This window comes from Chrysemys picta, chromosome 9, assembly GCF_011386835.1.
Source record: "Chrysemys picta bellii isolate R12L10 chromosome 9, ASM1138683v2, whole genome shotgun sequence".
Lineage (NCBI taxonomy): Eukaryota > Metazoa > Chordata > Testudines > Emydidae > Chrysemys > Chrysemys picta.
The window spans coordinates 83449508-83472522 of NC_088799.1; the positions used below are offsets into that span (position 1 = coordinate 83449508).

Below are 23015 nucleotides of genomic sequence, written 5' to 3' on the forward strand. Positions count from 1 at the left end.
CTCCCTCTGTTACAGCTCATTGATGCTGGCCTGGTGGCATGCAGGGGCCATAATAGGATGGCTATGTCCCCCCAGGGTATTTCTCCAATGCAGGAGCAACATAAGGCCAATATATGCAGCCCTACAACCAGGGCCGTCCTTACCTATACGCAAAGTATGCAGCTGCGCAGGGCACCAGGAAATCGCAGCTACGTGCTGCTCCAGCCCCTGCCCCACCTCTTCCCCATGGCCCTGCCCCTGCTCCGCACCAGCCCCGCCCCCACTCCCCTGAGGACTGAAGCAGGGCTGGGCCTGCACTCACCAGCAGCGGGAAGTGCAGCGGCCCGGCCCAGCCACGCTGCCAGTGAGTGCTGGGGGATGGTCCCCCCCTGTCTCCCAAGCCAGCCCCTCCCCCCCCCCACGGAGGCCTGGGGACAGCCTCGCCCCCCCCACGGAGACCTGGGCCCCACACACACCCCCATGGGGGGGCTGCGTAGGGCCCCAGAATAGCTAGGGACAGCCCTGCCTACAACACTCTCCTGCACAGGCCCCAGCACTGGGGGTTGTCAGAGGTGGGAATAGGCGATAGGTGGTCAGAGTCACATACCTCCCTCTGGAACTTAGAAGTTCCCTCTAAGCTGCGCGGCTGCACAGCTGCCTATTAAGCACCACGCAGGCGCTCAGGGCTGCGGCGGGAAGAGATGCCCTGACCCAGCCCAGCCCGGAACCTGCCGCAGCTGGGGGACAGGCGCCTCTCCCAGGCCTGACCCAGCCCAGGGGCCTCTCCCCCAGCCCACGTGCTGCTGCGATGAGAGAGAGCTGGGGGAGGAGTCCTCTCTCCCTACCATAGCCCCGGGGAGCCCCTCTGCACCCTGAACCCCTCATCCCCAGCCCCACCCCAGAGCTTGCACCCCCAGCCAGAGCCCTCAGCCCCCCTCACCCCAACCCTCTGCCCCAGCCCTGAGCCCCTCATCCTCGGCCCCACCCCAAAGCCCGCAGCCCCAGCTGGAGCCCTCAGCCTTTCGCACCCCAACCGTCTGCCCCAGCCCTGAGCCCCGTCCCACACTCCGAACCCCTCGGCCCCACCCTGCCACATGAATTTACTTATGTACACCAATATGGAGGTGATGTGTCACACATCACCTCCATATATCACCTCCATATTGGTGCACATAACAAAATCCATTCTGCACATGGATGGGAAAAATTAGAGGGAACACTGGAGAGTGCTCTGTGATCCAATAATTTCTGGTCTTGGGAAAAGACTCTCCCTCCTCCTCAGATGCTCTTCAGAGAGAGACAACAGAAGTCCCTGAAACAGCCCTGGCAGGCTGGAGATCAGTTATTAATTATACACTTTACCACTGCCATATGTGAACCTTCATGTAGGCTTCATTCTGCTCTGAGCAGTGCCAGATATTATGTTTGGATGGGTTTTCTCAGTGATCAACTCAGTCTGTTCCCATTGCTATTCCACCCACAATGCTTTTTAATACTCTCCATCCTCTACTAAAACCAATTTTGTGGCTGCTCAATGTGGGAAATACAAGTGGAACAAGATGAGGTTCAAAGGGTGGCAGCCACCCATGGGCCTGTTAGTGGTAAAAACCTTTCACCCCACTAATGAAGCTGTTTTGTCCACAGAGACGTTTGTTAGACAACTTGGCAGAAAGGCTGTTTTTCTCTGGAGCAGTTAGAAGTTTTATATTTCAAACCTTCTTTTAATTTTCTTTAAGGCCAATATTTTTCCAGACAGGGAGCAAACGTTTAAGGCACCCATTTTTAACAGTGAGGGTAATTAACCATTGGAACAACTTACCAAGGGTTGCGGTGGATTCTCCATCACTGGAAATTGAATGAAGAGTGCATGGGTTTTTTTTCCCCTAAAAGATATGCGCTAGTTCAACCACTGCTATGGGATGTGAAGCAGGAATTAATTCAAGGAAGTCCGATGGCTTGTGTTATGCAGGAGGTGAGACTATATGATCACAATGGTCCTGTCTAGCCTTAAAACCTAAGAAAGCTGAACTTTGACTTCTACACTGAAAGGAGTTTTTACTTGGTAACAAGTTTCTCTAAAGAAAAATGGAAAGAGAGGGAGAACAGCCCAGAAGGCATTTTATATTAACATTCCAGAGACAATGTGACATGAGCCCTCATTATCCATGTGCTGCTTACATCAAACCATTTAGGGTTATTCCCATCAGAAAATTGTCTTCTTTCCATCTGAAATATACCAGATCATGAACAGGGCTAGGGGAGAGATTCTCACCCCTAAAGGGAAGCGTGTGAGTTCCATGCCATCCTGGGAGAACAAGAGACATTAAAAGATAGCGACCAACTCACATAAATCAGATGTTTAAGGAAGAATGACGACATTTATGGATCGCAAGTAAACTGGATCTTGCTAAATGCAGACAGCACAGTCCCTAAAGTGGAATTGTTTAGATTCCATTGGTAAAATATTACCAAGTCTGACCTGCTGCTTTGTCTCTTGGTGGGATGATCCTTTGCTGAGAGGTGCATGTGACTCCATCAAAGAAGCCAGTCCCCTTGCAGATGTCAGAAGAGCAACAACTCTGGGCCTGATTCACATATAGAAAAACTCTGCCCACCTTCCACACTGTATAAGGCTGACAAAGAAGGAAACACAATTTTTCCCATCTTTTGTGGAATAGACATGTCTGGGTTTTTGACCCGCAGGGCCCTAAGACACTGGAGAAATCACATGGAGAGTTGCCTCACCATCTAGTCCCACTGCTGGAGGGAGAGACTGAGATGATTTGTGAGGTGTGCATGAGGCGTCCATAATCACAGGGACCACAGAAGTTTGCATATAAGGCTGGTCCTGGTTATGGAACCAGGACCAGCCTTATATGCAAACAACTTCTGTGGTCCCCGTGGACCACTTGGAAACTTGATTGCAAGTGGAGACAGAGAAAGTATCTTGTGCATCATGCAGAGCTATATCTAAATGCTAGAGCAATATAACATCCTATGAAAACAAGTCATGACCTGCCTCATACTCCAAGGTTTTAGCTTTCCAACATGTTACAGCACCTGCTATAACGCTGCCAGTTTGGGGCCTGCACAATGAGACGTAGGGCAAAAGACAATATCCAATTTTTAGCAGCGAGGCTGCTGAGTGTGATGCAGCCTAAATCTGAGACTTGAGGACACTGGCTGGAATCAGGGTTTGAAAGTACACAGGGATGATGGAAGGGCCTTTGTGACGAGAGCAGAAGATTTAGCAGAATTGATCCCAGCCACCCAAAGTCCAGAGCTTGCTCAGCTTCCATGTGTAGGGCTTGGTGGTTAATCCAACCGCTAGTGAGCACAAAAATCTTGAACTCTCATTATCTCCTATTGTCCTATGTGAAGTGACTTGATGGGTCTCAAGCCACTTTCAAATGGACAAGTAACCAAATCACCGAAATCTTCTCCAAGCTGGAGCCAATTGGTTTCCTTGTGGGGAATCCTTGCCAAGGAACTAAGTACAGAGTGGGTCATGGAGACCAAACTCCGCTCTTGCTCTAGAGATAGTCCTTTCAGGTCAGGGTTGAAGTGTTTTGGCCGTGCAGTGTAATGGGGAATAATGGGGAAACCTGCATGGTCGTTCTGGGCAAAAATACAACGCTTCAGACTCCAGGGCTGCCAACCTGGCACTTTCACCAACACTAAACTAATTTCAGAAAGGAAAGAAAACTCCCTTTGACCTACAGGAATATCAGCATAATCCATTTGTCCTTCTACGGGGTAGGCGCCTACAGAACTCACAGAGAAATAGCACTGAAAGCTACTTTTAATACGTTTCATTGCCAGCAGAACACATTTCATTGCAGGGGGGTTGGGCATTACTCTAAAACCAAACCATATAAAGGGGCCATCTAAATGGAAAATGATATAATTAGATGGCAGAACTATACCCTCTTTAGGCTCTTCCTGCAGGTGTCCTGACTGCTTTGCCCAAGTAAAGCATTCACAGTACTTTGTGATAATTAGGAATGTCCTGTCCTAACTCTTATTCCAGTTTTTACATTCTATTTAGTTAAATCCCCCGTACTGTTTCAATAAGATATCAGATTTGTCTTCAGTTTATACTGTCTACCCCAGTTTTGACATCTAGTTACCACATAGTAATATTTTGCAATGGGAAGAGGCTATATGGTCAATACATCAAACCTTTAGGACTCATGTCTTCTCTCACCACTGGTCAGGGACACCGATCGGAAGTAACTACTTTGGAATCTGTTGTAACAAGAGAGGAGCAAATATCAGAAATTCCTGTTCTGAGGAGTCTCCTGCCTTTGGTCTCTGGTCTGCAACTTGGGCAGGTCAGCCATGCACCACCCCATAAGCACTGAGAACTTACAATCTAGCCCTATGTGTTTGTATAGCACCCAGCAAAATGGGACTTCAACCTGGCTGTCATCTCTGGGTGCTACTGTATTCAATAATAAAATAATAATAATAATAATAATAAATAAACAATAACAACAGCTCATCCTCCAGCCTTATCTGGCTGTAACAAGAATGCAGAAACATGGAGTGAACGATTTCTACTAGAAAGAAAATAGTCTATTTCAGACATCAGATAAGAATCTGCTGTCAAACACTGTAATGCTTTAGGAATTGGACAATTCTACAAATGTTTGCCACTATCAATTTGCTCATTCCTGACATGTTTACAGGCCACATGAAAAGGTCTGTGTTGCTTCAGATTGTCAGGCTCACCCCCTCTCTTGCTCTTTCTACACTCTCTATGGCTGGCAGGAGGCGTCTCCACTATCCTGACAGGCTCAGACATGGAATTTGGGAAACAGCAGAAGTTTTAAATTATATACATTATTGTGCAAAGTACAGGAAATTAAAACCAATTAATTCCTTGTAAATACAAATGGAACCAGACTTCCCTTTTGATTTATGCTGACGTTTTACCATCCCCCAATGGTGCATTCCCTATTGTGTTAGGGAATCCCGCACAACTAGAGTGATCGCTACTACTAGCCAGTAATACAATACAGAAGACAAATGTGCAGAGACTGCTGATAAAAGAGAAAAGGCCACATGGTTGGTTCTTACAGGAGACGTATTAGGTGTCTTATAAAATAGTGTGTCTGTTCAGAGAGAGGACATTAATCACATCTTAGGTTCAGGACTGTGAAAGCATAGTAGTCTAGAGATGGACTAAACTGTAACATTCTTTCAAAGCCTAAATTCCTCCCTAGACAAGGGAGGAGAAGGAGGAGAGAGAGAGAAAGAGAGAGACTTTTTTTTCTTTCCACTGTACCTAAAAATCAATGAATATTCTATGAGAGCAGATAGAGCTTCTTGAAAGGCTAATGAGATGGAAGAAAATAACAGAAGTCCCAGCTAAATATATTCAAAATGCTAAATAAAAAAATGTCAGCAGAAGAAACGGAAAGTAAAACAACCCAACGCTGTGCTCCCAGAATGTTAAATTAGTAGAAAAACATGCATGTGAAAAGTTCATTTGGGAGGCTAGAAAACTGAAAATGATTTTAGCTTGGAAAAAGGCACAGCTTAAGAAGAACTCAAGGCTCACCCAGGAAATGCCTCAAACCTCTGTGTGGGTTTCCAGCTAGCACTCCCAGCCCTAGACAGCACATACCCAAAACCTTCTAATTTCATCCACCATTCAGGAAAGAAAGAGATTTTTCCCCACAGTCACTCAGTGGAATTCACCCTGTGGAAAAAGTAGAACTTTAAGGTACTAATACTGTAAAGTCTCTCCCCAATCAATGGCCATTTACTTCATTTCACAAGTGCAAAAGACCTAAGTGCTGAGATGTAAAGCTGGCATCCTGACCACTTGTGACAATGATTCCCCCTCGACAATTACATTTTGAGACTAATCAGCCAGTTTTTAATCCATTTAATGTGGGCCATGTTAATTAAAAAATTGGAAATATATATATATATGTGGCAGATTAGGTATTTCTCAACTATGGAGCTGGTCATACTGTTAAGTGTAGTAGCTGCTCCTCCTACACTAAGGCTATGTCTTCACTACGGGGGGGGGGGGGGAGGAATTTAAGATACACAAATTCAGCTACGCGAATAGCGTAGCTGAATTCGACGTATCCTAGCCGACTTACCCTGCTGTGAGGACAGCGGCAAATCGACCTCCGCAGCTTCCCCGTCGACGGCGCTTACTCCTACCTGCGCTGGTGGAGTACAAGCGTCGATTCGGGGATCGATTGTCACATCCTGACGAGACGCGATAATTCAATCCCCGAGAGATCGATTTCTACCCGCCAATTCAGGCGGGTAGTGAAGACGTAGCCATAGTTCTGTCATTCCTAAAGTGCTGTCTGTTACATCCTAATTATTAGGAGGCATTTAATGAATAGTTAAAGAGCAGCATTAAAGCAAAGAACAAGCAGCTTTATTGCAAACATTCATCCTTCCTGGAGGACTATATAGCATGGACACTCCCTAATTGTCCTGTCCCAGCATATGCTGGGTCTTAAGACTTAAAGTCTTCAGAGATCTCCATTTCAACTGCTCCAAAATCCTGATCTGCCAGATAGAAGGAGATAATTCCAGAGCACACTGAGTTTATAATGGGCCCCAGTTGTGAAAGTCAGGTCCATGGGATGGACGGGTCATTGGAAATAGAAGAAAAAGAAGGCGAGGAGACCATGTTTCTCACACTCCAGTTCTCTGGTGGCTCACACAGAGGGCAAGGATAATGTCTTGGGTCCTTACTCAGAAACGACTTCTTTTTGTCTTCAGTGGGATTCACATTGGCACACAGCCAGTGGAAGTTTTGTCTGGAGTAAAAAAACAAAAAAAGTAAGGACCCAAGGATTCTGTCACAGGTGAACTGTATCATACCACCTGATATTTCTTTATTTGAGTCTATTAAAAGTTATGGCTGCAAGGATTTTAAGTCATCTGTTCAGTGACCAAATAAATACCCATTGAGGCAGATGTGATGAAGACAAATATTGGTATAGTAGAAATAAAGGAGGCTTCTAGGGTTGGGGAGATTGTGGAATTGTAGAGAAAGCCAATGTTACCTGTGAATAATAATATGAGTGGGTTTCTTTACTCTGATAAAACAATATCTTGTGGCTTTGATTGCAGACAGAGGGAAAGCATCCCAGGCGTGCATATCAGTCTGCATGGAGAGCGGTCTCACTTGATTACAAGTTAGCTTCATTAGCCTGAACGCATTAACTAATTCTACACATCATTTTAGTTAATTCCTGATTGTGTAGTTCTCAGTACATTCAGGGCCAAACTGCGAAAGCTATATAGTGGCAGGCACTGGACACAGTTACCCAATTTGCAAGCAATTTCAGGTTTCTGGGGATGCATTTTTCTGGCTCATCCCATTGCATTGGTCTTTGAAATTTGGCCCTCAAGGTGAAAACAAGCAGCCAAAAATCCTCTCAGTTGTGCTTTCATTCCAAATGTGTTTTCTCTTTCCCCTAGATGTGCCATCGGGTCTGCAAACGGAGCCACAGATCACCACCATCGTGGGGAGTGATGTTCAGCTGACTTGCAGAGCCTCCAGATACATTTACGATCACCTGGCGTGGTACTACCCTTCCTCACAGGTGGTGCCCGCCAGCTTCATGCAGGAGCAAATTGACAGATACTCCATTTCCTTGACACTGGCCATTAGTAATGTCACAGAGGAACACGCCGGGCAGTACAAGTGCATCGCTCAGAATCGGCACAACAGCACGGAAGTGCGAGAAGAGGACACCCAGCTCGACGTTAAAGGTAGGCCTGGTTGTCTGAAAACAACTCAAGGTACTCTGAGCAGGGTGCTGAGTATCTGCCATGCCTGCTGATGTCCTTGGGAGTGGCAGGTGCTCAGGATCAGTCTCTATACGTAGGTATTGCCTGTATGTATTTTCTGTTGTGTTAACAGTTGACTACAATGACCTCTATACATGTAGCACCTTTTATCAGAAAGGATCCCAAATGGCTTTACAAATCTCTAAGACCTGATTTACAAACTGTGGGCTAAATCCTGAGCTGGTGTAAATCATCATAGCTCCATTGAATTCGATCGAGCTACACTGATTTCCATCAATTGCAACATGGCTCTGTACATACAGGAATCACTTAGGCCATCTGCTCCACCCTCCTGACATGCTGCAGCTATTTGACAGTGCACAGCAGTGCCTAAGCACCATAGCTTAGGATAGGTTGGCCACTTGAGACGACCAGGGAGAATTGGTTAAGGCTGGCGTTTGTAGTACTGAAAGTGGCGTTTGACCAGAGCACCAGCCCCATTCCTATGAAAAGTGCTGTGGAATCTTCAGTCACCACATGCAGCAACTCCAGTAGCAGCATGTCCCCCTAACACCACGCTGGGGCATTAGTTTAGTGCGGACTCAGAGGAACGAGCACCACCTAATATATTGCCAACCCACCAGCATGTCCCTTGAGTGGCCCATTCAATGTTTGTCATGCTTTGGTAAAACATCCAATGAGATTACATACCATGATGATTACCATGGTTACGTGTAACGTTAACAAGATTTAGACCCGTCAAATGTAATTGCAAAGGACGTTGGCAGGAGCATGGAACCAAAGCATATTCACTCTTTACATTTAAAGCAATAGCAGGTTTTTCTTTTCTGTATCTAGACTCCAAGAACCCATCTCTTTAAATTTAGTGTCAACAATAAATATTACAGAACTTAGTGTCCTTGCTATCTGTGGATATCTAAAGACAACAGGCTGGAATCTTGTCCCAGTTTTACACCAGTGTAAGCCCACTAATTTCAGTGGAGTTTCTCCTGATTTATACTGGTGTGGGTATGGGCAATCAGGCCTAAGACTTCTAAGAAGTAGGAGATGCCAGTAGAAGGGCTGTGAGGCCCTAGGTATTCTCAGCTGTCTTCTACTGGAGAACAAAAAGCCCTGCACAGAAGTGGAGGATGGGGGAGACCCTAAATAAACAGTAGCTACCCATGTAGCAGGGAGCAAAGTCCCTTATAGGAAGTTTGACTGTGATTCCTAAATTGGGTTCTGCACTTAGATTACTGGGTGAGTAGGCACTAGACAGACAGACAGGGACAGACACAGGGCTGCCCAGAGGATTCAGGGGGCCTGGGGCAAAGCAATTTCGGAGGCCTCTTCCATAAAAAAAAGTTGCAATACTATAGAATAGTATATTCTCGTGGGGGCCTGGGGCAAATTGCCCCACTTGCCCCCCCCCCAGGCGGCCCTGGACAGACATGCTGCTGTAAGCCCCTGCCTCTCAGATTAGGACCAGCCCATACTGTGCTAGCTATAGTCATGTTTAAGTAAAGCTGTTACTAGCAGTTTCAATGCAATGTCCTTCATGAGTGCAGACAGAGACATTATCATGAGATTCACACACACACACACACACAGAAAATCCTCACCCACACTGTAGCTGTAGCTAGCACTGTTCTGATTCCTGTGTGGGCAGTGCCTTGGTGACTTATTAAAACAATAAATCAATGCATCGCTCTTCTCTTTCCAATGGCCCAAGGGAGGAAGAGACTCTGACTCCTTCTGTCATTCCCTATACTGGCCTTGCACCCATAACTAGTGTCCTTACCACCTTTAAGAACAACCAGACATGGAGGCACCGAGTCCTTTTCTGCACATTGCATTCAAGCAATTCACTTTCTTTTCCCCTTGCAGATATTTTTGTTCACTTAGTCAGATTTCCACCTACACAGACACCTACACACAGCGGCAGAGGGGGCAGGGGGAACAACAGCTTGGCTATTAGTACACATACAGAAGAGCTGGGATTTTGAACATGTCCTTCTGTGAGTTACCAGTTTCTTCTTCTTTGTCTGTAGTGGCTGGGAGGCAATTCATCCTGAGAGCATGCTACATGAACACACTTTCCCCCAAAACATTTCTCCTTCCATCATATAAAACCAGCCATGAAGCCTTTCAATATCTCTTTCCGATTCTGCATGTATTGGATCTTCCTCTTTATCCTATGCGCACTGGCTATTCTCCATGTTTCAGGCTGTTTTTTACAGTGTGCTCTGGGCTTTGTTCTCTGGGGCCTTGCACCTTTTGTAGTCATTGACACCAGTGTAAAATGAATACAAAGTGTGGGTAAAGCGCCTCCGTTCTGAACTTTGCAGTGATGTAAATGACCGCACACAAGGTACTAGGCAACAGAGAAGCCTAGCATTTTCCTCTCTTTTCTTTGCTCCTTTCTTTATGCTCCCTTTGTGTGTTTTTGCTCTGCCCCTAATCTGATCCTTTGTTTGTTCACAGGGACTAAGTAACATTCAACTCTGAGTTTTTGCTCACCACACACCTTTTCCATTAATAAACCTTTGCTGCAGCCAACACATTAGGACAAGGCCTTTATATGCCGATGAAAATGTAAGTCTCTAGAAGATGCCTCCTTAAGGCCCAGTCTACACTATAGTTTTACACTGGTATAACTACATCGCTCAGGGGTGTGAAAATCCACACCCCTGAGCGATGCAGTTATACCGACCAAACCCCCAGTGTAGACAGTGCTGTGTTGACAGGAAGGCCTCTCCCGTCAACATAGCTACCACCTCCAATTAACTACAGCCATGGCAGAAGTTCTCCCTTAGCATTTTCGCTGAAGCGCCACCAGTGCAGTTGTGCCGCTGTCGCATTTTAAGTATAGACCTGCCCTCAGACTGGTTGTGTGTTGTTTTCCTTTGTGAATGCAGCAAAGGCAGTGCCATATATTATGCAGAACCTCACGGACCGAGAGGTTAACATCAGTGGCAAGATCATTCTGGAGTGCAAAGTAAATGGAACCCCAACGCCTCAGATTGCGTGGCGGAAAAATGGCTATCCCATTTCACCTGCTTCAGGTGAGTGTGGAGAAATGCTGCACAACAGGTGCTGAATCGTTACGTGTTTACAGGTTTGCAAGCCGTGTTGGTCCCGGATTCTCCACTGCCTGGCATTTGGTGGAGTTGTTAACAGCAGTGCGTGATGAGTGCCAAATGCTACCAACCCAGGATGCTGTAAATGACTCAGACTGCATTATCTATACCTGACTGCTGATGTGGTTTGCAAGTGGGATTACAGAGGCCAAAACAGCCAACTAGCTTCAAACCAGTGCTTGATTGTACATGCCCAGTTTTGCACATGCCACTGCTTGTGCCTGCAGAATTGGCCACACATGTGCAGAACTGACACTGGCCAGGGAAATCAAGGTGCTAAGCACCTAGCTGCCCACTAGACATGTCCAAGATGGTTCTTTATATGTACAAAAAGCAGAGCGCTTCGCCACTTGCTAAGCAGTATCTAAAAATATGAGCCTGAACTGCTAGATGTTCCTAAGGCCTGATCCGGAGCCAGTTGAAGTCAATGGTAGTGTCTCCACTAAGGATCACTTAGCTGGCTGCAGGGCATAATACACTGTGTCTTTATTTCCCTCGGCATAAAACAATGATGAGAAACAGCTGTCAGCTCAGCCAACACACTCACGTGTAGTGCTGACACAGGCTTGGAATGTTTGCCTGAGCTTGGAACTCTTTCCAGGCCCCTCTATCCTGAGATACCCTTTATGTCATGGAGAAACCAGTGTTAGTAATTGGTCCTCTTACTTTAATTTTGCTTCTTGGGTTAGGAAATCTAGAATCCTCCATAACTCAGATCAGACCGTTCTGAGCAGAAGCTCTTAACAGCTAGTGAAGTTTTATAAATAATTCTAGAGGGACAAGCATGTAACTCATCGAACCGATGGACACATACATAATATATCTGAAAAAAACACCTCAGGGTAAATATTTCAGAGCTGTGCATGGTGAGTTATGTGCACAGTTCTTGTTAACAACAACAGAATTCATGGGCAGAACACACTGCAAACTTAAAACCTTCCGACTCAAGGCCCAGTGTATTTCCCCTGCTCTGTTAATGGCATCTTCTTAGTAAAACAAACGAGCTTGGAATCGTGTGTCACCGAATCAGAGAAAGTGAAGCTAGGAAAGGCTCAGTTAGGCCACATGTAGGTCATCTCCTCCTCCATGAATGCAGGATTGAGCCAAATAGTGGGTTCTTCAGGGCTTTGTCCCCATTTTAAATGTCCCAAGAGATGGGGTGCTCATCATTTCCCTTGGGAGGCAGTGCTGCAGTCTTAGACATTACTGTCTCACTGACATTTGGCCCCATTTTCCTTTCCTTCATTGTATCCTGTTATGCCCTGGCCATGCCACCTTGGATCAATCTACATAATTCCTTTCCCTACTGAATGCTACATTGTGCCAGGTAGGCACAGCCCTGCACAGGGGAGGAGAGGGGTCACTGCTTGGAGAGGCATTGTGCCTTAGCGGGCAAAATGGTCCCTCCCAAGCTCCAGGTGTGTGGGGGAGACTCAGCTTGAATTCCTTGCCCAGTGAGGCGCAGCCCCTCTGTGCCCCTCTGACCTGGTCTAAAACGCATTTTGGGTTAATAAGAGAGTCGTATTTACAGGGCCGGCTCCAGGCACCAGCTTCTCAAGCAGGTGCTTGGGGCGGCCGCTCCGGAGAGGGGCGGCAATTTGGCGGACGGTCCCTCATTCCGCCTGAGAGTGAAAGACCTCCCGCCGAATTGCCGCCGCAGATCGCGATCGTGGCTTTTTGTTTTGTTTTGGCTGCTTGGGGAGGCCAAAACCCTGGAGCCGGCCCTGCGTATTTAATATGTTCTAATGACATCTCCCCAAATCCAGTGCAACTCTTGGGCTGGGAAGGGGAGAGGCAAATCCTGCTGGGAGTTTTGCAGGTGTAATGGAGAACAGCATTTGTCCCAGTGAGCTCATTCTGGGCCAGTCATGCCCCCTTTGCCTTCCATGGGAGCACTATCAGGCTGCATGAATAAATTACACCTGTTCTGCACAGGCTGCAAAGTTGTGACTGTGGAGTTAACATGACAAGTGCATTGAGAGCAGGTGGCCAGGAAGGGGTTTGCAGTACGCCGCCGCAAACAAAGGTGAATACAACATGCAGCACTAGAAGGTCTCTTGTGGCTGCTACTGGAGGTACCAGAGCAGGGCTGCGGTGAGGCTATTTTCAACACAGCTCCTTTTGGACATTCTTTCTTGGCAAATATATTCTGCAATCAAATGAAACTATATCCCCCTAACACAGGAATTTCCATGGAAAATAACACCCTAGTCATCGAACGAGTGAAAAAAGACGATGAAGGCCTCTATGAATGTAGGGCTTCCAATGAAATGGGCAATGACAGCACATCAGCATTTATTAAAATACAAGGTGAGTTCACAAGCTCATGCACAAGCTTAGTGAAACGGGCTTAGTTTTGGGGGAAGACATTATACAGCCACACACACACACTCCTAACCCACCTCCCCACACACACACAAACACCAGGCAGGCTTGGATAAAGTGGGAACTGTCTTAATCCCTTGCTCAAAACTCAAACTGAATCCCCTTTGAGGTTCCAGGAAGTTTACATGGTCACATAAAGACTTAGGATCTGAAGCAGGTCAATATGTCTTCATGTCTGGAACACCTTGATAACAACTCTATCACAGACACAACATATGCTACACAAAGTGAGATATGGTCAATATAACTTGAATGTTTCATGGGGAATCATATAATACAGAGGTTCTCAGCCTTTTCACACTGGAATCTCCTTAAGTTCCCCTCCTATTTAGCCAAGAGTTAGCTGGGACCATCTTCCAATTAGCCATAGGAAAAGAACAGAGTGATTGCAACCCCTGACACCTGTTCATGATCCCTAGGTTGAGAACCATAGTGCAGTACTTTGATCACTTGGCATTGATAATATAAAGTAATGGCACTTAGTGGATATCCTGCACACCTCTGCCAAACCATTGTCTCTGTGTCTCTTGGTTAGAGATCGTGTGCTATATTACTGCCTAGAGCAAGTGAATGAAAAGGTTCCCACCACATGTCATGGCATTTCATGGCTACCATTTTTCTGAAATGAAGCATGGTTAATGGAATTACAAGTTTTATTTATTTATTTATAATTTTATTTTTGCACTGAATGTAAAATCTGATGCGTTTAATTTACAGGCTCTGAAGAAAAATCCAATATTGAAGTTATCATTTTGGTCTGCACTGGTCTAGCAGCTACCCTTTTTTGGCTTCTTCTGACCCTTTTCATTCGGAAACTGAGAAAAGTAAGAGAGCTTCCATATTGTACATGGAATTGAAATGGGCTAGAGCTGAGCTCTGGGCTTGGATCCAGTTAAGACTAAGCTTCAGAGTTCAGGATTGAGGTCGACCTGGGACAGATGGTGACAAAACTGTATGAGCTGTTCTCGTGAAATTTCAGGCCAACATTCCTCTTGATTAATTACTTGACATTTTATGAGATCAGCTGTACATATGAGATTTCTGCCATCTTGGTCAGCATCCAATCAGATCAGGAAAACAGGCCCCTTTCTCTTGTGGATCTGACATGAATTCAGAAGCATCCAAGAACGTTTGGAGATAGGCATTCAAATCCTAACCCCCCTACAGTGATGTTCTGGTTTCAGCCCATCTCGAATAAGGTTTTCCCTAAAATGTAGTTGGTGAAGGGAGCTCTGGTTTAAATATTGTCGTAGGATGTTAAAATCTGTTGTTTGCTCTAGCGCTGGGCCCAAACCACAAAAGTTCATTATGTTTCCATGGCTCATTTACTCCTTGGCCTCTCTCCTGAGACTCCAAAGAAGTGGGCCCTAAGTTAGGTCCAAGGAGCATTTGATAAAGTAAATCATATTTAGGTTTGTTCTTTCTTGCTTATACAAACAAAAAATATGGTACAAGATACTAGATCTCTTGTCTGGATGCAACCCAAACCACAGTCTTAATGTTGATCATCTGTAATTTGTATGAGTGTTCACCACATTTACAATAGAACTGGGAAGAATCATTCAAGTTCAAATTTACTCTGTCTCTGTCCAGGACAGCAGAGGTGCTAGACCCAATAGATCTTGTGTCATCATTTACACCTGCATAAAGTGGGCATAAGGGGAGCTCAAATCAGACTTTTCCCCTCAGTGGAACCATTTTTCATCAGCTTGGCACCCATTTTAATTAGAGTAAACGGGAATACAAGGTGCAGCATCACAGAGAATCAAGCCCCATATTGACATGTAAGCCTGTTTCTAAAGCGCAATGCCTTGAGCTGTTCAGGAATTGGAGAGCTGTCCAACAAGGCACTCAGAAATGTAGCTTTAATCTCAAGGATTTCCCACAAGTAGTAGTAGTGTTGGGTTTCTCTAATGTATGTAGAGACTAATAATATTAAGGGACTTTACATCTTCAAGGGATTTTACAAGCATTAATTAGTTAATCCACTCAACACCCACGTAAGGCCAGCATAGATAAGTATTATTTTCCCCATTTTACTGATGAATAAATTGAGGCATGGTGTTGACAAGACATGTTCAAAAGCCACAGATGGGAGTGAGTGTCAGAACTAGGACTAGAACTCAGAGAGGCCAGGCGCCAAAGCCCGTGCAAATTCCACTAGATCACACCTTTTTCTCAAGTTACAGCCTGTGAATTGGTTATTTTCCTGTTTTTAGCCTGATGCCACAGATATTAAAACGGGATACCTGTCAATCATAATGGATCCAGAGGAAATGCCCCTTGATGAGCAGTGTGACCGTCTGCCATATGACAGTAGTAAATGGGAGTTCCCAAGAGACAGGCTGCGGCTTGGTAAGCAATACAGAGGTATTATTAATGTCAAGGATGGTGATATCCTATGGCCCTGAATGTTGGACCACAGCAGATGACAGAGGCTACCCATGTCCCCCCTGGCCAGGGCTCTTCTATCCTTGGAGAAGAATTGACAGTGGTTCCAGAGTCAAGGATTGTTCTCCATGGGAGTGATGCTAAAGGTGCTCTTAAAAAATACAGACGCCATCTTGCAAAATGGCTATCACCTGCTGTTGTTCTCAGTGGAAGTGAAACCAAGGTGTCCCCAGGGAAGTCAGTGTCCCTTGGCAGTATTGGGAGCCACCCTCTTCCCCCAGGGAAGATGGCAGACATTTTGAAAGAAGGCAGGTCTTCATGAAGTTCTTCTGTAGAAGAACATTATTCACCTCGTTGACGGAAAACAACTTTCCATTAAGAGAAACAATGACAAAAAAATGACGATTAATGTTTAAAATTATTTTCAGAACCTACCATTTGAACAAAATCTACTCAACGGGGGGGGGGGGAGAATCCTGGGGGCCAGCAGGGGAATTTAGAGACTAGGAGGGATGGGAAAACTGGGCGGGGGGGGGGGCATGTGGCGGTAGAGGGAGGGGGAAATGGTGTGTGTTCAGGGAAGTGTAGAGGTAGGCGAGGGGGTGCAGAGGAATGTGAGCGGCAGGAGCTGGGGAAAACTGGCCAGTTTGCTCTGCCTGCTTAGTGCAGCTCCAGAGTGAGGGAAGCAACCAGAGTGTCCTGGTGAAAATGGCCCTAACTGTTCAAATCAAATAAAGCTTTAAAGGTGCACACTATATATCTTCTGGTCCAGTGGGTCTCAAACTCTTGTACCGGTGACCCCTTTCACACAGCAAGCCTCTGAGTGCGACCCCCCCTTCTAAATGAAAAACACTTTTAAAATATATTTAACACCATTATAAATGCTGGAGGCAAAGCGGGGTTTAGGGTGAAGCCTGACAGCTTGCGACCCCCCCATGTAATAACCTCGTGACACCCTGAGGGGTCCTGACCCCGAGTTTGAGAGCCCCTATTCTAGTCACTAGGGGGAAAACCCAAATGGGAACATTTTCTTTATGTTTCTTGTATAGTGTTCATGTCTGACATTTTCTATAATTCAGAGCAAGCAGAAAGGACACTTCCAGATAAAAGCTACATTGCAGCGAAGTTAAAGTTGAGTACATGTCAATAACTGCAGGGTGGAAGAGTGGAAGTTCTTTAGGTGCCTTCACTGTGCATTTCCGTTCTTAACATCTTTGGTTTTCTCCTTCAACCTGAACTCTGGGTTGGGAAGGGTTGATTTGGGGATAATTGCACGTAATGTTTTTATCTTTCTGTTATGTCAGCCTCAACTCCAGTTTAAAGCCATTTTTAGCTGGGAAGTATATTACATACTGTATCACATGCAGATCATATGTATATACATCTATTATTGACTATTCATCTGTGCTGTGTCTGGGCTCTAGTGTCCTATATTTTTTGCACAGCTAAGATTAATGCATGTTTCTCTCTTAGCTGATGCAGACTGTCCTCAGTCCCCTATGGCTCATTCTTGACTCTTGCTTCTCTAGGTAAAACACTGGGTCATGGTGCTTTTGGGAAGGTCGTGGAGGCATCTGCTTTTGGTATCGATAAATCTTCAACCTGCAAAACAGTCGCCGTTAAAATGCTTAAAGGTACATTTCTCTGAGAGCTTCTCAGACAGTTCTTCTGGACATACATGGGTAACAAGGTTTCCAGTGCTCAGCTCTAAACCAGTCCCGAGGGCATTGTGTTTGGAAGGGAGTGGGTTTGCCACATGGGAACAATTAGTTACCATACAGGGGATGTCAACATGTGGGAAATGACACGTGGGCTCCGCGCTATGCTGCTGATGTAGCCTTGTATTCCTAGAAGAGGGAAACGGCAGCCTCCATGTCTGTGGGGTTAGGAGGGAAACAGATTACAGAATGTAATTGCATTAGTCTGAAATTGTATCGAAACCATCGATCCCAGCCCTTCCAGATGTGGAACAGTTCAAGCGGGTGAAAAGGAACGCTGCCAAGGGAGTGAATTAGGGACAACTTTCTTGCAGTTATTAAAATGAAGGAATGCTTTTACCATCCAGCAGGGAGGAGGAGGGAAGGGGGCTGGTGAACTTGGAGCATATGTTGTTTCCAAATGACATTTACATACAAAGCCTCTGCAGACAGTTTGTGAATAAATACTTCATCTGGCATGTTGGGTGCATGGGTTTGTGGGTTTTAACTGGTCACTCGGGTTCTTTTCAAATACACAAGTGATTTTCTTTGGGTGGGGCTACACTCGCTGGCCCAAACTGCCATATAGTGTTGCTGTGTGATAGTGTTAACCTCTTCAGCTCCACAATGCAGGATCTTCGCTTAGATCACAGCAATGTGGCTTTTGCTGCCAGCTGCCTCTCCTGCTCCTCTACTACCCACCCCTCCCCCAGTGCCAGATCTCCTCTGCTTGCCAGTACCACCTTTCTGTACCTTCTCTGGACCTGCATTGGGCCAATGGGGTCTTCAGATCCACCCCTCTCTCTCTCTGCTGTTGTTTGTCCCACTCTACACCCCTCTCCAAGACCTGACCTGAATTTCCCAAAGGCCCTTGATTGACCCAACTCTCCCCTGGCTCCTCCACCCCCCACAATTTCCTCCAGGCTGCCTCCCAGCTAACCCTGCCCAATAAGTCTTCCGGCAGTGCCTTACACCTTCCTCCTGGTTGCTGCTGCATCCTTCTTGCTTCAGTCATGCCCCCCCCCATAGCCACCCAAAATGCCATCCCCACCGTGAATGCAGCCAGCAATAAACTAGAACCTCTGGTGAGAATCTATTCATTCAGAAAAGAGAACGCCCTAGAGATGGCAGCATTACAGTGATTCCACCATATATATAAATTCCATGAAGCTTGTTGGTATCTCCTTCAAAATGGAAGGCAGTATGTAAATGTAATAGTGTCATAAAGAATTTCAGATGATGTTCAGTTTAAATATTACTGGGCCTGGTTCCCATCTCAAAGCCGTGTAAATCAGGTTGAACTCCACTGAAGTCAATGGAGTTAAAACTGGTGCCTGCTGAAGGAGACTCAGGCTTGGAGTACTTATCTCTTTATAAGGTATAAGAAATGCCAAGATGCTGGGAAATCTGTTCATGGACAATTCTGCAACCAGAAAAAGAGGCAGTTTGTCAGAATAAATGATTTGTTATAAGTTATTTACTCGGCTCTAAAGCTAACCCCCAACAGTCACACAAACAGACTGTGCACAGTGGCAGAAAACATGCAACAACCCGGCATTATCCACCCCATTTTGTTCTGTTTGTTTTAATCATGAAAATGATACAAAGATGATAGTAGAAAATCACTAGTTAAAGTCCCAACCATATGGAAAATATATGGTGTCAGCAGTGGGATCAACACTGAGGAAATGTCCATGTAACTCAGCCAAGGCCTAGTACTCAGGTCCCTCCCCTGACTTTGTGAAGTACAGCAGAATCTTGTTAGTCTGTGTTTCACAAAGCCGTATACTTTACAACTCACACACAGACATGGCCACTCTTCCCATTTGTTAGGGATGATTTAATACCAGCGACAGCACTGTAGAGAGGTCTCATATGACTGAGACTTGGTTATTTTATAAAAAGTACTGGAGTACACTGAGTAGCACACTACGGGGCCTGACTTTCAGATGTGTGAACAACTAGAGCTCCCATTACTTGGAGGGGTGAGAGCTGAGCACCTCTGAAAAGTAGATCCTGTGAAGTATTATTGCAAAGAGTTGCTACTAAACTACAATCACCAACAAGCATGGAAAAAAACATTTTTTCTTGCATTATCTCCTTGCCTTTTTGGATGTGTTTGTTCACTTGCTAAATTTGCAATATTTAGTTCTTTGCAAAGGTTCTCCCAGTATCTAGCTGGCATTAGAGAGGTTCTACTGCAGGATAATAACCCACTGTGACCCACTGCGGAGAAGGCAAGAGGCACCAAAAGGACAAAGTGTTAATCCATTGCAGAAGGGTCACAGCAGGCGGATGAGTTCTTATCTATTTAGGAGTCTGAGAGGCACAGATAGCACAAGTAACCTGGGTGGGTTTTGTTTTCAAGTATAAACAGGATTTTCTGGGTCCTGTTACAAATATCCTGTTGTGTAAAGATGGCTTTGTCCTGTTTATCTTAAGCAGAATGTGCAACTACAAATGAGTGCAAGGCTTTAATGTCCGAGCTGAAGATCCTCATCCACATAGGACACCATCTGAACGTGGTCAACCTGCTGGGAGCCTGCACCAAAGCAGGAGGTGAGAAACCATCTTCCCACAAAGCATTCAGCAAATCCATGCTCAGTAATTGCAGTCGGTTGCAATAGCAATTCTGCAGCCATGTCATCTTCACGGTCATCAGCAGGGACAGATCAAAGAATATTCTGCTTCAGAAACATAGGCCCATACTCCTCAAGCAAAAAGGAAAATCTTCATCAGCTATTAGGGCTCATGTCCTGTGGGAGGGTCTCCATTACTGGGTGTTATTACCGCACACACATGCATGTCTAACTTTCCAAACAAGAGGGGGCCAGCAGTGTACACACATGAGCTGGTGCCCAGTACAATACAATGTAACCTGGTAGCTGCCACTGAAATTGTATGGGGGCAGAATTTGACAATGATGGCTTTTGAATTTCTTCCTAACATATACCTTCCCTTCATTTTCTCTACTTTTCTACTATCTAAGGTACTTATATGGCCCAATATCTGAGCACCTCACAATATCTAAGGTACTTATATGGCCCAATATCTGAGCACCTTATGTATCTAGCCTCACAACACCCCTGTGAGGTTGGGAGTACTAATATCTCCATTTTACAGAAAGGAATATGAGGCACAGAAAGTCTAAGCGGCTTGCTCAAGGTCACACAAAGAGTCTGTGACAGAGCAGGGACTTAACCCCAGGTCTCCTAGCCTACTGCCTAACCACTGGAGCATCCTTCCCCTTCTTAGCCTGCCCTTTAAAACAGTGCTGGCTCTCTTTGCTTTATGCTTTTAATTACAGGGTAACATCTACCATGGATGCATCTTCAGTGTTTGGAGATTGTTTTCAAGGTTCATCATAGAGGATGGGGGACAAGGGTTGAGGGCAAAGAAACCAGGGTAAAATAAATGGAGACAGAGAGATGGTGCCCACATTGGTAACTGTCTGAGGCATTAAAGATATCATTTTCCCAAGCGACATCTAGTCGCCAAGCCAAAGGAAAAAAAGCAATGTTACTAAGGTAGTTGGCAGGCTGACAGGAGATAAATTATCCGCCAAACCAGACGTTTACAGGTCACAGTAGAACAGGCAGGAGACAGCAAGTGGCAGACCCTGTCCTAATCTGGAAGCCAGAGATTTGGAATCTGCAGGAGCACTGAGGCAAGAGACCAGTAGTTTTGCAAACCACATCTGACTGGACAGCCACATTGATCTGAAATGTTTCAAGGATTCAGAGGAACCGGCAAGCAATCCCTGATGCTGGACTGCTGACCTGTGATTAATGGGGGAGGGAAGGTGTGAGCCATGGTGGTAATGCCTCCTACCAAATCAAGCCCAGAAAGCTGAGAAACAATACTTAGTAAAATGTCAGTGTGGTGGCTTGTCATAACCAAACGCCCAGAACACTGTAATATAACTGTAGCCACTAACCATTAACATGAACACTAATATGACCCTAATGTTTGCACCTTTTTGAGTTCTCATCATAGCAAGGTCCATCTAAGTGAACATGATCCTTTGCCTATCCCTGCTTGAGTGTACTTGTCCCCAGCTGGTCCTCAGTATCCCTCTTGGAGCATCCAATAGTCTCTTTCCCTCCCCTGCATCCTTCTGGGTGAATAGGCCCTTTTAGTGCTACTTTACTAGCTGCCCAAAGAAGTCACTGCTAAAACCTGGGGAAGCAAGAGACTGGGTGTGGAAGCCAGGTTTCCCATATGGCGTTACAGAGCGCTAACTGCATAGCCTACAAGCAAGCTCTAGTTTGTTTGCTTTTGAACGATGCCAGTGGAGACTGAAGAAAAATAGCCTAGAGCTCACAAGATAGACATTGGGATAAGAGTTTCCATTAAAATACCATTTCTAAGTACAGGGCTTTCTCATTCCTTGTTAAGTTTTATATAGCTTGTAATAGTACTCTTGATAATTGCTCCCATTAAACATGCACAATACATTATTTTAACAATATCTGCCCCTTGCAACGTCGCTTTGAAACACCTTGTCAGAGCATCTGATGTTAAGCAGTTAGCACTAATGCATGCTCTAATATGCTTTATAATAAGGAACTAAAATATGAGGACGCTGCGTCTAGGAAACATTTCAGAGGCATGAATAAAGCACTTAGTGGCACTTTAAAGTCATGCCGGAATCTGCATTTCCTCTGAGAATCCACTAGCCAGATCTGACTTTAGTTTCTTGAGACAATGTTCCAGTTGATCTTTTCTTTGCACTGTAAGAAGCCAGCACTGGTTTGGGGAAGTAATCTAATGATGTGGAGCACGGTGATGGAGGCAGCATGGTGACACAGAAGAGACAGTAAAGACCCGTGGCAGGATCAGAGATGCGTTGCATAGCGATAGTCACCTGGATCACTCCCAGCTAGCAGACTTCAGAGCAGCTGACCGCTTGCTGCAGTGTGTCAGTTCCTGTTCTGACTGCTTCTCAGTCATAGCCCTCCAGCCCACACCCCCTTTAGACAGGCTGTGGAGCTGACCTTGACATCCACATTAGATCAGCTGGCACCTCCACCACAGAGGTGACTGCGTTTATGCAAAGAGTGGTGCTGTGTATATATAATACTGTATGAACCTTGGGCTTGATTTTCAAAGGTGCTGAGCACCCATAGCTGCAACTGAAGTCAATGGGAGAAGCAGGTACTGAGCAGGCCCATGGCCTACAGTGCATACATAGTAGTCCTTTAGGATCCTTACAATTGAGAGGCCCTATTGAAATATACAGTGATATTTATAGTTAAGTAAAAAAACCTCGTCTTCTCCCCTTTATCTGGGTTACCCACTCCCAGGTGCCGATTGCAACCCCGGTTCTTCCTCATTTTGAGCCAGTAGAGAGATTTCAAATAAAATGTCTCTCTTCCCTCTTTGCTCCCCATCAACTCTTTCCCACTGCTCTGTTTTCAATCCCATGTTCTCAGACTTATTTATGTCAAACTGAGCCAAACAGGTACACCACAGCACAAGTCTCTGTGTGTGTATTTCTGACACATGCAGATAAGAGCTTATTGCTTAGGGTTTGCATGTTCACTGAATGGCCCGATGCAGCTCTTGGCATTTTTCCTTTGAAGTCTGAACTCAAGAGTCTGAATCTGAAGTTTCCAGATGGAACAAGGTTTACAGAGATGAAAGG

At 45.5% G+C, this 23015-nt stretch overlaps 1 protein-coding gene across 2 annotated transcripts in view; it reads left to right on the forward strand.

The window, feature by feature from the left end:
• The window catches only part of LOC101936531 (vascular endothelial growth factor receptor kdr-like), a 184969-nt gene that overhangs the window by 121663 nt on the left and 40291 nt on the right, over nt 1-23015 (forward strand). Inside the window, exons 13-19 of one of the 2 annotated variants that reach the window (XM_042851029.2) lie at nt 7444-7737; nt 10674-10820; nt 13080-13205; nt 13998-14104; nt 15500-15635; nt 17201-17305; nt 19811-19927. In XM_042851029.2, coding sequence (XP_042706963.2) covers nt 7444-7737; nt 10674-10820; nt 13080-13205; nt 13998-14104; nt 15500-15635; nt 17201-17305; nt 19811-19927 — 1032 coding nt within the window. The remainder of the gene's footprint in view (nt 1-7443; nt 7738-10673; nt 10821-13079; nt 13206-13997; nt 14105-15499; nt 15636-17200; nt 17306-19810; nt 19928-23015) is intronic. The other variant, XM_042851031.2, reaches the window with a different exon arrangement.